The sequence below is a fragment of the Macaca mulatta genome, chromosome 15, assembly GCF_049350105.2.
Source record: "Macaca mulatta isolate MMU2019108-1 chromosome 15, T2T-MMU8v2.0, whole genome shotgun sequence".
Taxonomy (NCBI): Eukaryota; Metazoa; Chordata; class Mammalia; order Primates; family Cercopithecidae; genus Macaca; species Macaca mulatta.
Window position 1 is genome coordinate 66,201,480 of NC_133420.1, and position 16,419 is coordinate 66,217,898.

Sequence of the window (16,419 nt, forward strand, 5' to 3'; positions counted from 1 at the left end):
ATTCCTCCCCTACCTGGCAGCTAGGGCTCAAGCATGTGAATTGGCTCAGTCATTCCCACTGAAGACTCTGAATTCTTAGGAGCGATGCTAAGAGGCAGGAGTGGTGTAGAAATTATTCATGGAGGCAGCAGCAGCATGAACGGTCCTGTAGCAGTGGTGAACGGTCCTGTAGCAGTGGTGTTAAATAATCATGGGCAGTGGTGGCCATGGCAGAGCAGTGTTATAATTGACTGTTTTCATAGTCAAAACCATTGTTTCAGAAGACATTGATGAAAGTATGATATTTGACATTACGGAGATGATGGTCCTGCTCTATTCTGTTGCTTAGACCCTGGCTGGAATGCTGCATTCAGTTATGGACCCTACTAAATGCCCAGGGAGTCAAAGCCCAATCAAAGAATAATAATCAGGATAGGGAAGGAACTTAACAAGGAAGCATGAAGAACAATGGAAATGGAGCTGGGCATGGTGGTGTGTGCCTATAATCCCAGCTACTCAGAAGGCTGAGGTGGGAGGATCACTTGAGCTCGGAGTTCAAGACCAGGCTAGGCAACATAGTGAGACCCCATCTCTTTTTAAAAAAAGGTAGAATTGATAGGTAGCCTGGTGAGGAGTTGTCTTCAGCTTGGGAGAAGGTACATGGCTGATCTCTTTAAACAGCAGAAAGACCATCATGTGGAAAATGATTCAGTTTATTCTCTGGCTCTGAGGAACAGACTTGATATTACTGACGAAGTTATAGACATGAATTTTAGCTTAATGCAGATGTTCCTTTATTTACAATGGGCTTCATCCCAATAAACTCATCGTAAGTTGAAAATATTGTAAGTCGAAAATGCACTTAACATATCTAAGCTCCCAAAGATCACAGTTTAGCCTAGCCTTCCTTAAATATTCTCAGAACATTTACATTAACCTATAGTTGGGCAAAAGCATCTAACACAAAGCCTATTTTAAAAACAAAAGGTTGGCCTTCATATGTTGCTAGCCTGGGAAAAGATCAAAATTCAAAATTTGAAATACAGTTTCTACTGAATGCATATTGTTTTTGCACCACTGTAAAATCAAAAAGTCGTAAGTTGGCCGGGCGCGGTGGCTCAAGCCTGTAATCCCAGCACTTTGGGAGGCCGAGACGGGCGGATCACGAGGTCAGGAGATCGAGACCATCCTGGCTAACACGGTGAAACCCCGTCTCTACTAAAAAATACCAAAAAAAACTAGCCGGGCGAGGTGGTGGGCAACTGTAGTCCCAGCTACTCGGGAGGCTGAGGCAGGAGAATGGCATAAACCCAGGAGGCGGAGCTTGCAGTGAGCTGGGATCCGGCCACTGCACTCCAGCCTGGGCCACAAAGCGAGACTCTGTCTCAAAAAAAAAAAAAAAAAAAAAGTCGTAAGTCTAATGGCAAGTCAGGGACTGTCTGTATAAGAAGGCTTAATAGTTGGGTCAGTGATAGCCACAAGGGAGCAGGCTGCCTCATGACATAGCGAGCTCCCTGTCACTGGTGGTGTGCACACAAAGCCAGGAGAACTCTCAGAGAGTGTATGGTGTGTGGAAATCCTCACTGGATGAAGTTAGGTTGATGTCCTTCCATATTCTCTCTAATGCTGAAATCTGATGAAGTCCATAGTGCAGGCTGGGAACAGCAGGAAACTGGAGGAAAAGAGACCAGAGATATTACAAATTGTGAATTGTTCTGGAGCACAATTCCCAACCACCATTCTAGCGCCAGAAAAAGAAAAAGTCATGGAGGGTTGCATTATTCCTAATTCTTTACCACTCCCTATATCCAGTCCCTTTGCCATGTAACTTTGAAATTTCTCCCACTAGAGGCAGAAGATGATAATGTTGGGTTGGCCAACTTGTTTTGGTTGATAGAATGTGGGTGGAAGTGACCACTCCAACCACAGGCCTTATGAAATATTGGGGCATTTTGCTCACCCATCTTGTGCCATGTGAAAAACATGCCCTTGGTGGGTATCCCAGAAGACATAGAGACACATGGCATAGACTAACCTAGCCAACCTACAGAGCTACTACATCCTTAATCAGAGCTGTCTCAGCCAATCCATGGACACCTGAGAGAGAAATACATGCTTTATTATTGTACAGCACTTCAATTTGGTGGTTATTTGCTAAGCAGCATTATTATGGCAATAACTAATTAGCAATTAGTTATGGGATATTCCAACAATTTTAAGATACAGCAATTGAAGGCAGTTACCAGGCTTCTGTTGGCCTTTCTAGGATCTGAGAAAGCAGCCCTTGAGGCAAATAACCCATCCCAGCAGACTGTAGATGTATCCTGTCTACAGTCTCGATATATATGTTGGGTATAGATGTTGCTGGAAATGGATGACCAAAGTCACTGAGCAGGGCCTGGACCCAGTGCTATGGCACCTTTGTACAGGCTGGGATAAAGGGGTGAGAGGAGGAAGCAGACCCACTTTGGGTCATGAGAACAAGTATAGTTGAGCACTCAGAACAAAATATAGATGGTAATACTATCCTGACAGGCAGTTTATTTGTGTTGTGATGGATTAAAAACAGCCACAAATTCTTTCCTACATCTCTTATCAATATGTGGAGTCTATTTCCTCTCCCCTTGAACCTAGGTTGGTGCTGTGACTTATGCAGACCAATAGAATGTAGCTATGTATCACTGTATAACTTCTGAGGCTTGGCCTGAAGAGATCTTCTGGGCCAGGCACAATGGCTCATGCCCGCAATCCCAGCATGTTGGGAGGCCGAGGTGGGTAGAAAACTTGACCCCAGGAGTTTGAGACCAGCCTGGGCAACATGGCAAAACCCCATATCTACTAAAAATACAAAAATTAGCTGGGCAGGGTGGTGCACACCTGTAGTAGCAACTAGTCAGGAGGCTGAGTTAGGAGGATCACCTGAGCCCAAGAGGTGGAGGTTGCAGTGAGCCAAGATCACACACCACTGCACTCCAGCCTGAGCAACAGAGCGAGACCCTGTCTCAAAACAACAACAACAACAAAGTATTCTGTTCTCTCCTATGCATTCAGAATGCTCCTTCTGAGAACCCAGCTGCAAAGCTGTGAAGAGACCCAACCAACTCTGTGGGGGCCCACCTGGAGGAAGAGAAGTGAGACACCTGGCTAACAGTTCCAGCTGAGCTTCCAGTTGGCAACTAGCACCAACTTTCAGCCATGTGGGTGAGGTCATTTGTACCTCCAGACTTTCTACCACCCCAGCCAACACTCTGTGAAGCAGAAAACCATTGGGTTAATGGGTAACACACATAATTGTAAGAAATAATAAATTGTTGTTTTAAGAGATTCATTTTGAGTAGTTTTGTTTTGTTTTGTTTTGCATAGCAATAAATCAGGCATTGGCAAACTTTCCGTAAAAGATCAGATAGTCAATATTTTAGGTTTTGCAGGCCAGATGATCTCTGTTGCTACTAAACTTTGCCATCACAGTATGAAAACAACCATAGAAAATACACAAACAAAAGAACATGGCTGAGTTCTAATGCATTTTCACTTACCAAAACAGATGGTGGGCTAGGTTTGGCCATGCAAACTAGTTTCCCAACCCCTGCAATAGATAATTAAAACAAATTAACACCCAGAAGTGGGGAGCTTCCATAACAAAAAACTAAAACATATAACATTGACTTTGGAATCAGGAAGCTTCAGAGTCCTGAAGTGTAGGAAGGAGGATGACAGCACAGTGAGGAAGTTGTGGGAGGTTATTCAGGACCTAAGTGACATAGTGGTAACGTAGTAATGCGGATAAAATAATTGAACTTGCCGCCTTGGTATGGAGATTTCTAGGCAAAATGTTCAAAATGCCAACTTACCCCCTTTAGCTGCCTGTGAAGAAGTACAGGAAGAAGAAACTATTTTGTTTCAAGCAAAATTTTGAGAAACTATAGAGGGTCCAGGGCATTATCTACAGCCAGAAAAAAAAATGCTCAAAGTAAATTAAAACCTAGAGGGAATATTAATTCCAAGACCTTCCCTGTAAAATGGGGACTTAAGGTCAAGGATGTGGCTGTAAGACTTTTGTTGTTGTTTCTCAAATGTTATATTAGTTATTTTTTGTACTCTATTAGTATATTATTGGCATATACTAATATATGGGTAGCAATTTAAAAAGAAATTTAGATTCAGGGGTACAGGTTCAGGTTTGTTATATGAGTATATTGCATGATGCTGAGGTTTGGGCTTCTATTGATCCTATCACCCAGTAGGTAGTACCCAATAGGTAGTTTTTCAACTCTTGTCCCCCCACCTCTGTTGGAGTCCCCAGAGTCTATTGTTCCCACCTTTGTGTCGTGTGTACTCAATGTTTAGCTCCCACTTATTGGTGAGAACATGTGGTATTTGGTTTTCTGTTCCTGCATTAATTTGCTTAGGATAATGGCCTCCAGCTGCATCCATATTGCAGCAAAGGACATAATTTTGTTCTTTTTTATGGTTGTAAGACTGTTGAGATCTCAGAAAGACTTAAAACAGTGCCTCCTAAACCTCTCATGTAGACTAAAGTGCTTCTAAGAGTCTTAAAGGTTTGGTCCACAGCACTGTAATTCACAGCCTAAAGGAGGGAAGGGCTTATCTCGAGATTTGGGGGTATGGTTTGATTAAAAATAAAATTCATGGAAAGTCCAGTTTTTTCCCCTACAAGAATAGTACCAGTGTAAGCAGTAGTGGCTTGAGCTAAAACAGACAATAGTTCAACATGAAAAGAGCACACTGGGTACCCAGTGAAGCATCTTGAACAAGTTAACGACTGTGAACAAAGCCTATTTCTTTTGGAAAAGGAGGAATGACTCAAAGGATGGAGCCAAGAGCTCCATCCAAGGGTAGAGATAAGAGCCACAGAGAATCACATTCCCTGCCCCTGGAGCAGGTGGAGTTGGTGACAAGTGCATGGTTAGTTCTCAGATTTGCTAATGACTGCTATGTGCCTCTTATTAATCTCCTATTCTAAATGGGAGTGTCTATTGTGGTTTTCTTGTCCTTGTATTTCCATTATATGTTAGATGTGTGGGGGAAAAGTCACTTAAGGAGAAGTTGCAAGTTTAGTACAAATAATTTTTTTAGACTACAGTCATATACAGCTTAATCATGGGGATTTTTTTCTGAGAAATATGTCGTTAGTCAATTTTGTTATTGTGCAAACATCATAGAGTGAGCCTAAATCTAGATAGTACAGCCCACTATACATCTAGGTTATATGGTACGGCCTATTGCTCCCAGGCTACAAACCTGCACAGCATGTTACTGTTACTGCCTACACTGTAGGCAACTGTAACACAATGGTAAGTGTGTATCTAAACATATCTAAACCTAGAAAAGGCACAGTAATAATACAGTGTAAAATATAAAAAATAGTATACCTGTACAGGGCAGCTTTATTATCATCTTATGGACCCATCATCCTATATGCTGTCCACTGTTGACTGAAGCGTTATGTGGCACATGATGGTACTTGAGAGTAAATTTCTGATATGATGCCCTATTACTCCAAAACCCTTTTGTGTATATTTCCAGTGTAACCACAATATAATCATCAAAACAGGAAGTTAACATGGCTACATTATTATCATTTTATCCTTAGTCCCCATCCCAGTTTCACTGGTCATCCCAATAATATTCTTTTTTTAACTTAATTTTTATTTTTTAGTGACAGGGTCTTACTGTCATCCAGGCTGGAGTACAGTGGCTTGATCATAGCTTACTATAACTTCAAACTCCTGGGCTCAAATGATCTCCCGGCCTCAGCCTTCCGAGTAGCTAGGACTACAGGTATGCACCACCATGTCTAGATAATTTAAAAAAATTTTCGTAGAGACAGGGGTCTTGCTCTGTTACCCAGGCTAGTTTCAAACTTCTGGCCTCAAGCGATCTTCCTGCCTTGGCCTCCCAAAGAGCTGGGATTATAGGCATGAGGCATGAACCACACTAGGACTCTAATTATATACATGAGAAATTTACTCTCAAATACCATCATGTGCCACATAACAACATTTCAGTCAACAATGGACAGCATATAGGATGATGGGTCCATAAGATTATAATTTTTTTTTTTTTTTTTTTGGACAGAGTCTTGCTCTGTCGCCCAGGCTGGAGTGCAGTGGCATGATCTTGGCTCACTGCAACCTCCACCTCCCAGGTTCAAGTGATTCTCCTGCCTCAGCTTCCCAAGTAGCTGGGATTACAGGTGCACACCACCATACCCAGCTAATTTTTGTATTTTTACTAGAGATGGGGTTTCACCACATTGGTCAGGCTGGTCTTGAACTCCTAGCCTCAAGTGGTCCACCTGTCTTGGCCTCCCAAAGTGTTGGGATCACAGGCATGAGCCACTGCTCCTGGCCCCCAATAATATACATATACACACACACACACACACACACACACACACATATATATATATATATATTTTTTTTTTTTTTTGAGACGGAGTCACACTCTTGTCACCCAGGCTGGAGGGCAGTGGCACGATCTCGGCTCACTGCAACCTCCACCTCCCAGGTTCAAGTGATTATCCTGCCTCAGCCTCCTGAGTAGCTAGGATTACAGGCATGTGCCACCACGCCTGGCTAATTTTTGTATTTTTAGTAGAGATGGTGTTTCGCCATGTTGGCCAGGCTGGTCTTGAACCCCTAACCTCAGGTGATCTGCCTGCCTCGGCCTCCCAAAGTGCTAGGATTACAGATGTGAGCCACCATGCCCAGAGAATATTCTTTATAATAGAAGGATCCACTTTAGAATCACATGTTGCATTTAGTTTTTTTCCTTCAGTTTTTCATTTTTCCAAAAATTGCACCAAGCTAAAGCAAAGCTCTAGTTGATGCAGGTGTGTTGTGTAGACATTGGCAGTACTGCCCTCACTACATGCTCTTTGGACAGTAGTGTAACCCCAAGAAAAGGATAGTTAGTTGTTATTTCTCTTTATTTTCCTTCAATTGTGATGAGAACATTTTCTCAATCTTTGACTATCATGACCTTGACATTCTGGAAGACTTCAGGATGGTTGTTTTCTAGAATGTCTCACAATTTGGATTTCTCTAATGTTTCCCATTAAAATTATTAGTATTTCTTAAGGCAGTATTTGAAATTAGGTAAATATATTGTTACTCATCAAATTCCACTTATTTATATCACTATGGACTCATGGTTTACTTTGTTCAACTGGTAATAAATTGTATCTATCAATATTTATTTTCATGATCAAATTTTTCTATATTTGGCCAATGGGAGCCCCTTCAAACTGATTTCTGTGTCTTTTTGACATAATCTTATCATTCTTGGAGTTCTTCCTCACTTTCTGACACAAGACTTTCCAAGTTCATCTTGTAATATTCCTAGCCAATCCCTTGAATCAGCAATCAGCCTTTTCTCCAAGAATACCTAAGTCCTTTTATTGGAGAATGGTGTTTAGAAACCAAGACTTGGCTGCTAGATGTGCTCATGGCCTTGGGAAATTTCTGCTCCCAGACAATACACACACACACACACACACACACACACACACACACACCATTCTTATTTCATCATTTTTCACTATATCGAAAATCATGAATTCACACCAATTTCTCAACTTTAAATAATGTATCAAAGGATTCAGTTTAGTTTTTTCCCTGTCTATATTTGTAACTCCTCTGACTGTCAGAAACTTGGGTAACTCTCATCTATATACAGTTACTTTTTTTTTTTTTTTTGAGACGGAGTCTCATTCTGTAGACTAGGCTGGAGTGCGATGGCACAATCTCAGCTCACTGCAACCTCTGCCTCCCAGGTTCAAGTGATTCTTCTGCCTCAGCCTCCCAAGCAGCTGTGGACTACAGGCATGTGCCACCCAGCCCAGCTACTTTTTGTATTTTTGGTAGAGATGGAGTTTCACCACGTTGGCCAGGCTGGTTTCTAACTCCTGACCTCAGGTGATCTGTCCGCCTTGGACTCCCAAAGTGCTGGGTTTACAGGTGTGAGCCACCATGCCCGGCCATATACTTACTTTTTAATCAGTGTTCCTGTGTTCAACACTCTCTTCATCACGTCTTGGCTTCAACACCCTGTACTCAGTTGCCCTTCACAGGAGACTTCCTACCATGCTCAGGTCCTGAGGACCTTTTTACTCTCCTGAGCTTCGACCCTCTTTGCTGGGCTATTATCCTCCCCGCCACTCCCTTACCCCTCCCTATCCTGGTTGGGCTTTGACACCCTGTCTATGCTGTTTGGACTCTTATGTTGCTCAACCCTACCTAGTGACTTTTTAACTAAATTTCTCAGGAAAAGGGAGAGAGAAAAAAAAAAGGAATAAGGTAATTTGTCTTTATAATCCATGGGTCCCTCTTTTATCTTTTTTTTTTTTTTAAGACAGAGTCTCGCTCTGTCGCCCAGGTTGGAGTTCAGTGGCATGATCTCGGCTCACTGCAAGCTCTGCCTCCGGGGTTTACGCCATTCTCCTGCCTCAGCCTCCCGAGTAGCTGGGACTACAGGCGCCCGCCACCATGCCTGGCTAATTTTTTGTATTTTTAGTAGAGACGGGGTTTCACCGTGTTAGCCAGGATGGTCTCGATCTCCTGACCTCATGATCCGCCTGCCTCGGCCTCCCAAAGTGCTGGGATTACAGGCGTGAGCCACCGCGCCCGGCCTTATCTTTATTTTTTAGAGATGTTACCCAGGCTGGTCTCAAACTCTTGGGCTCAAGTGGTCCTCCCACCTCATCCTCCCAAAGTCCTGGGATTACAGGTGTGAGCCACTGCACCCGGCTATCCATACCTCCCGTCCCTGAACCTGAGGAATATACCTGTGAAACTGTGTCCCAAAGAGTTAAAGAAACCAATGACTAACAAATTCCTGAGTTTGCAGGATGGCAGATAAGAAAAGAATCAATGTGCTGAAATGCCAAAACTCCCTCTGCTTGAGATAAAAGAACTGGCTGAAATTAGTTGGAACCAATAGGGCAACTGGGCTCTTGCACAGAAAGAGCTTTCTGGTGTCACAAATTTCCACCACATGTAACATTCTAAATCCCCCTGAATTGCACATGTGACTCATGAAGAGGCATGAAGAAATAATTGTGCATGCCTGAGGACGTTCCAGACCTCCCCTTTCCTTCCACCAGTTACTTATTAATCTCAGAATCCACCCCCAAAAATTTTTCTGATAAAAACACTACCTTAAAGCCAGCCCAGGGAGACTTGAGACAGCCCAGGGAGACCTAAAGTCACCACAAGGAGATTTCAGCTGGACTCTTCTATCTCCCTGTTGGCCTACCTGCAGTATAAAGCTTTTCTTTTCTTAAAAACCTGGTGTCACAGTATTGGTTTCTAGAACAGTGGGCAGTGAGTGTTTTGCTCTTTGGTCAGTAACACCTGGATTTGATTTAGATAATACTTTGGACCTGAAGTCTTAATTAGTTGAACCTTTGGGGGATCTTAGGAAGACACTAATGTATTTTACCTGTGGGAAGAATCTACATAATTTGTGGCCATTGGGCAAACTACTGTGGATTAAAGGTGCCTGACAATTCTTTGCCCCTCCTCCCATCAAGAGATGGAGTTGGTCAGGTGAAATGGCTCATGCTGGTAATCTCAGCGCTTTGGGAGGCCAAAGCAGGAGGACTGCGTGAGATCAGGAGTTCGAGACTAGCCTGAGCAATATCGCAACACCGCATCTCTACTAAAAATTTAAAAATTAGCTTGACATGGAGGCGCATCCCTGTAGTCCCAGCTACTCGGGAGGCTGAGGCAGGAGAATCACTTGAGCCCAGGAGTTTGAGGTTACAGTGAGCTACGATCACACCACTGTACTACAGGCTGGTTGACAAAGGAAGATCTAATCCAAAAAAAAAGAAAAAACAAGAGGCAGAGACAGTTTTACTCCCCTTGAATCTGGACTGCCCTATAAACTTGTTTTAAGCAAAAGAATGCCCTAGAAGTGATGCTACGGCTGGGCTTTAAGGGATCTGCATCTTCTGTGTTTTTGACATGCTCCTTTTTGGAATGCTTCCTCTAGTTTGTGAGGAAACCCATGCAGCCACATGGAGAGTCCTTTGTGGAGAGGTCCAAGTGGAGAATGAAAGCCCCATGACCCAACCCATTCTGAGCTTCCAGCCCCCAGCCAGCACCAACTACCATGCACATGAGTGAAGCCATTTTGGAACTTCCAACTGTACCAGTGCCTCAGCTGACACCATGTGAACCAAAGCTGCCCAGTCAACTGCAAAACTGCAAGAAAGTGTTGTTTTAAAACACTAAGTTTTGGGGTAGGTGTTACACTGCAATAGATGACTGAAATAACTGTCTACTATGTGCCAGGCACTATTTGATGCCCTTCTGATCCATGAGGGTAAAAACAGAAATGTAACCTGACAGGTGCAGAAGAGGGCGCCAGGGGAGGGCAGAGGAAGGCCAGCTGCAGGGAGAGGCAGGGAGCTGGTGATTCTGGGCAGATGAGCACCATGGATGGGCCAACAGCCAAGCCCCCTTGCCAGCTTTTGGCCAATCAGCACTGCAACTTCCTCCTCCATTTGTCTCACTGGATGGGATTAATTTTTCACTTGACGAAGTCGAGAGTGGAAAAGAGCTGGAGACAGTGGGAAGGAAGGTTGTCTGGGTCTGTCTCACCAGCACCAGTTCATGTCTGGACTGCTAGATAATGTTGTCCCAAAGGTTTCTGGGCCATCTGTATTATTTGTAATTTACTAATTCTAGTTGCCTGTGGATCAGGGGCTGCTGAGACTAGTGCTCAGGCCTCAGTGGACTCTGCAAGTTCCTGAGGGATAGGCAATCAGCAAGTGTTGTTCCTTTTCCTCGATTTCTGGCCACAGAGTGTCCTGGGACAGGTCTGTGATTCCTAATACCCGCTGCAGTCCTATGTCCTGGCCATCATCTATACCAGTGGAAGACATCCCCATTTCCCCTTCCACTTAATTTTCAGTTGTGGAACTAATCTGACCCACCCTCACTCATGGGCCAGGCTGACTTTACCCCTAAACACAGGGTGCTGGGGTCAGCTTCACCTTTACCAACTCCTGAGAGAACTCCACTTTATGTTCTGAACTAAGTTAGCAATATTTTTTCCCTTCTCCCCTTCCCACATCAAGATGATCATGGTATTTAAAAAGTATTTTAACAAATATCAGCCAGGTGCGGTGGCTCACAACTGTAATCCCAGCACTTTGGGAGGCTGAGGCGGGTGGATCACGAGGTCAGGAGATTGAGACCATCCTGGCTAACACGGTGAAACCCCATCTTTACTAAAAATAAAAAAAAATTAGCCAGGCATGGTGGCAGGCGCCTGTAGTCCCAGCTACTTGGGAGGCTGAGGCAGGAGAATGGCTTGAACCTGGGAGGCGGAGCTTACAGTAAGCTGAGATCACACCACTGCACTCCAGCCTAGGCGACAGAGTGAGACTCTGCCTCAAAAAACAAACAAACAAAGAAAAAAACCCAAAAGAATATCGATTGAGCGCCAAGTACGTGCCAGGCTCAGTTTTAGGGGCTGAAGATACAGTAGTGAACAAGAGAGAAATTTCCCGTTCTCATGAAGCTGATCTTCTAATGAGGGAGGCAAGACAACAGAAAAGAAATGCATAATGTTGGGTAGTTGATACCCACTCTGAAAAAAATCAAGCAGGTTAAGGCTGGGCACGGTGGCTTATACCTGTAATCCCAGCACTTTGGGAGGCCAAGGCGGGCAGATCACCTGAGGTCAGGGGTTCGAGACCAGCCTGGCCAACGATGAAACCCCGTCTCTACTAAAAATACAAAAGATTAGCCCAGCATGATGGCAGGTGCCTGTAATCCCAGCTACTCGGGAGGCTGAGGCAGGAGAATTGCTTGAATCCGGGAGGCGGAGGTTTCAGTGAGCCAAGATTGCACCACTGCACTCCAGCCTGAGGGACAAGAGCAAGACTTCGTCTCAAAACAAACAAAAAAAACAAAACAAGCAGGTTAAGCAGATTCAGGCAGGAGGCCATTCTGCATAAGGTAGTCTGAGAAGGTCTCTGTCATAAGGTGACATTTAAGAGACCTGAATTGAATGAAATATTGGGGACAAGTGTTTCAGGCAAAGTGAACAGCAAGTACAAAGGCCTTGAGGCAGGAAGAAATATGGCAAGTTCAAGGAATAGCTCTCAGGCTAGTGTGGCTAAGGCAGGTCCAGCATGGTAGTGATAGATGTGGGTGGGGAGGGAGATAGGAACCAGATTGAACAGGGCTTCTATGGATTTGGTTCTGAACAAATGGCATGATCTGATTTATGCTTACAAAGATTTCCTGGATACTCTGTGGAAAACAGACTAGGGAGGAGGAACGGAGGAGGTGGAAGCAGGGTGATCAATTAGTATCTGCTATATAATCCAGGGCAAGATGATGGTGGCTTGATCGAGGATGGTTACGTCAGAGTTGGTGAATTTTGATGTTTTGAAGGTAGCACAGACAAAGCTGGCTGAGGGCTTGCAAATGGCATTTGAGAGTAAGAGAAGCACATCAAGGACACCTTTTAGATTCTGGGGAACTGAATGAACAAGAGTATCACTCTCCGAAGGAGGTAAGAATGGGAGTGGAGCATAAGGAGTGTAAGGAGTAGGTTGCTGGGGGCAAGATGTATTGTGTTTGAGATGCCAGTAAAATAAGCAGTTGAATTTGGAGGTCAGGGAAGAGATTTGGGCTGGAGACAGATCAGTGATCAGCATATGGATATTATAAATCACTCAGAGGGAGTGTAGACACAAAAGAACATCATGGACTACGGCCGGGGCCTTCAACAACTTGGGAAGAAGTCCAGAGAGGAGACAGAAATGGCCAGTGAAGTGAGGAAGATCAGAAGGATCTGGTGTCCAGGAAGTGAGGAAAGTTGATTCTGTATGATCACAACCAAAGTGTCAACTCATATGCCTTCATTTTCTCATCTGTGAAATGGACACCGTAACACCACCTACTTCATGGCGCATAGTAAACTCTCAAAATAAGGTAGCTACTGTTATTCCCTGCTGGTTGGCTGCCAGAGCCCACAGCTTCCCTATCCACATTACTGACAGCACCTCCATGAGTCTTTCTCCGGGATGAGGAGTCTCTGCTCACTCAGGGTCTGAGGCCTCTGGGTCAAATCGAGGTCAAGTGGCTTCAGTGCTTAAGTCTCTGACCCACACAGCCTTCATCCCTTATTTGCAAATCAACAAAGGGTAAACCTGTGGCAAAATGCGGGTTTTGGAGCCACAATTCTGCCTCTTGCCAGCTGTGGGCTCTTAGGCAAGTTTCTTAATCTTCCGGGGCCCCACTCTATGACATGGGGAGAACTCCTACTTCATGGGACCGTGTGTAGCCCAGTGTAGACTGTAACGCCGGCTGCTCTCCTGCACGCTGGCCTGGGAGTTAGAGGCTTCTTGCTGCTCTCCTCCTCAAAGTATACAGGACTCCCACCACACACACACCTGAAACCAAGCTGGTCTGGTCGGCGAACCCCTTATAGCCCAGGTTCCCCGATGGGGAGGCACAGAAGTGGCAACCTGTCCACTTTCTTTGCCGCAGGACCCCTCGTTAAGCAGCGGGGGCCAGCCGGGCTGAGTTAGGGAGGGGGTTTCGAACTTGCCACCTCTCGCCCGACGTCGAAGCCCGTTTCCTGGGTAACCTTTTTCTGCCTCTCTTCCTTGCCCATCAAGGCCCACTGGCCGGAACGCCGCCGCGGCCCCAACCACCCCACCCAACCACCCGCCTGCTGTCCTCTCCGTTCTCTCCGCCGCCGCGCTGCAGGCCCAGGCTCGCACCCGAGTCCCTTCACACCCCAGGAAGTGGCGCGGCCTGTTGAGGGCAGCGTGGAGGAGGAAGAGAAGGCGCGGCTCAACGCGACCGAAGCTCCGCCGCAAAGGCTCAGGAGGAAGAGGGCGGTGCGCGGCCAAACGTCGGAGCTCGAGTCAGACTCCGGGTACCCCGCGAGGCCGCCCCGCCCGCTGCCCACCCTCCCGAGGCCCCGCCCAGCGCGCCCGTCCCGCCACGGGCTGCCCCGCCTTCCCGCCCTCGTCCCGAAAACCCCGCGCCCGGCCCCGCCCCCGCCTCCGCCGGGGCCCCGCCCCTCCCCGCCCGCGCCTGGGGCGCCCTCTCGCCGCTCCCAGGTCGGGCCGGCCGGAGGAGTCTCAGCTCTCAGCCGCTCTCCCCCTGGCGCCGCGCTTGCCCGCCCTCCCTCCGGGCCCTCCCCCGGTCGCCGCTGTGGGGCAGCGCCTGGCGGGCGGCCCGCGGGCGGGTCGCCTCCCCTCCTGTAGCCCACACCCTTCTTAAAGCGGCGGCGGGAAGATGAGGTTTCGGGAGCCGCTCCTGGGCGGCAGCGCCGCGATGCCTGGCGCGTCGCTGCAGCGGGCCTGCCGCCTGCTCGTGGCCGTCTGCGCTCTGCACCTTGGCGTCACCCTAGTTTACTACCTGGCTGGCCGCGACCTGAGCCGCTTGCCCCAGCTGGTCGGAGTCTCCACATCGCTGCAGGGCGGCTCGAACGGTGCCGCCGCCATCGGGCAGCCCTCCGGGGAACTCGGGACCAGAGGGGCCCGGCCGCCGCCTCCTCTAGGCGCCTCCTCCCAGCCGCGCCCGGCTGGCGACTCCAGCCCAGTCGCGGCTTCTGGCCCCGGCCCCGCGAGCAACTTGACCTCGGTCCCAGTGCCCCAGACCACCTCGCTGCCGCTGCCCGCCTGCCCTGAGGAGTCCCCGCTGCTCGGTAAGGACTCGGGTCGGCGCCAGTCCGAGGATTGAGACTCCCCCGGATTTCCCCGACAGGATCCCCCAGACATTCCCTCAGGCTGGCTCTTTGGCTCTTCTACGGGAGCCAGCCTCCCTGTTCTGGATTAGAGTTTTAAATCCCAGAGGCTCGGGACTGGATGGGAGAGAAGGGTTGGGAAGTGGGTCCCTGGGGAGTCATGTAGGCGGCTTGGGGCCGGGACCGCCCAGGGAAGTCCCGAGGCCCCTCTAGCCCCAGAACCAGAGGCGGCCTTGGAGACTTCCCTGCTCTGGCCCGAGGCTCAGGAAGTTTCGGAGTTTGGATCTGCTTAGGGCTTGGAGCAGCCTTGCACTAAAAACTCTGGTAGGGACCTCGAGTAATCCACTCCCTCTTGGGGACTGACGTGAGGCTCCCGGTGGGGAAGGAGACTGACCTCTCGGTTCACGTGTCTTGCCACAGAGCCACTCTCCTGAGAGTGGGGTTTTCTCCTGATCGTTTGTGCCAAGTGACTTCTCTGTGAACCTCAGGTTTCTCTTCTGGGATAATAAATGGTCACCCTTTCAAGGGGTTGTTTTGGAAGATTATGTGAACAATGTAAATAAGGGCTTAATTAATGAGGGTAAGCCCTCAGTAAATTGTCACTGTGTGTTCATTTCTTCCTCTGTGTGGATCGTCACCGAGAGCCCTTCCCTCTAGCCTCCTCCCGGTATGGGTACCCAAAACCTAGGTGAGCAGGAATCTCTCCCAAGGGCAGAGAGCTTGTGTGCTCCAGGGGCTAGAGGGCTAAAATATAACTAGTCAACACCACGTTGCCCATTTCGGGTACTTCCGGCAGCAGGCTGAGTCTCAATTATTTTGCCCAGATGATCTGAACTCTGACCTCTAGCCTCTGTTTCAGCTTAGGCAGATAGCTTGAGTAGGTGGGTTTGCATTCCTCATAGCAGGAGGCTGCGCCTAGTCGGGACTTCTCTTTGACCTGTAACCTACAGGCCCACAGGCCCAAGGCAACTACCGGTTGCTTCCAGGGTTACCACACAGGTCCTCTCTCATTTCTAATGCCAGGTTTTAGAGAATTGTTGTGAGTGAGGGGCCCTGGCAGGCAGGATGACATCTTGTCGACAGGAGTTTTCTGTCACTTTCCCACAGAGCCCTGGCTACTACATACTCTTGCTCAATTTTGCCAATAATTGCGTCAATGAGTTCATGTCAAGTTTGGGAAGGACATCTTGGAATCGGTCAGACATGAACTGTGGTAATGATGGGGGCCTATTTTTTTAAGCAGATAATTAAATTCCTTTGCATTTGATGATGATTCTGGGAAGCAGACTAGTCCCATAAAATGAAATGGACTCTGCCTTGCTGCTAAGTGTCTGACTTGAGGCATGCTATCGAGTTTCTCAAAATCTCTTCCTCATGTGTAAAATGTGATTATCAATGATTACCTTACAGGGTTATTTTTAAGACTAGATGAGATTGTGTACATTAAATGCAGGCACTCAGGCCGGGCACGGTGGCTGACGCCTGTAATCCTAGCACTTTGGGAGGCTGAGGGGAGTGGATCACTTGAGGTTAGGAGTTCAAGACCAGCCTGGCCAATATGGTGAAACACCATCTCTACAAAAAGACAAAAAAGTTAGCTGGGGGTAGTGGCGCACGCCTGTAGTCCCAGCTACTCAGGAGGCCGAGGCAGGAGAATTGCTTGAACCTGGGCGGCAGAGGTTGCAGTGAGTC

The 16,419-nt window shown here is 47.3% G+C and overlaps 1 protein-coding gene, 2 long non-coding RNA genes and 1 other non-coding gene across 10 annotated transcripts in view; 2 read left to right on the forward strand and 2 right to left on the reverse strand.

The window, feature by feature from the left end:
• Positions 1-674: 674 nt before the first annotated feature.
• LOC106993714 (uncharacterized) lies at positions 675-8,203 on the reverse strand. The gene is made up of 3 exons (XR_001440027.3): positions 7,994-8,203; positions 3,516-3,565; positions 675-1,651 (listed from the first exon to the last, which is right to left on the reverse strand). It is a non-coding gene; the product is annotated as an uncharacterized LOC106993714 (long non-coding RNA).
• Positions 6,054-13,886, forward strand: LOC144334681 (uncharacterized). Its single transcript, XR_013404802.1, has 2 exons — positions 6,054-6,316; positions 11,662-13,886. It is a non-coding gene; the product is annotated as an uncharacterized LOC144334681 (long non-coding RNA).
• LOC114672918 (U4atac minor spliceosomal RNA) lies at positions 6,789-6,914 on the reverse strand. The gene has a single exon (XR_003723443.1). It is a non-coding gene; the product is annotated as a U4atac minor spliceosomal RNA (small nuclear RNA).
• Positions 13,887-13,969: 83 nt separating the features above from the next.
• B4GALT1 (beta-1,4-galactosyltransferase 1) overlaps positions 13,970-16,419 on the forward strand; it is a 66,068-nt gene continuing 63,618 nt past the window's right edge. For 6 of the 7 annotated variants that reach the window (XR_013404600.1, XR_013404599.1, XR_013404601.1 and 3 more), the window contains exon 1: positions 13,970-14,688. Coding sequence is in view for 3 of the 7 variants with exons in the window: in XM_077965152.1 (XP_077821278.1) it covers positions 14,277-14,688 (412 nt within the window). In the remaining 4 variants the exon portion in view is untranslated. 7 annotated transcript variants of the gene reach the window in all.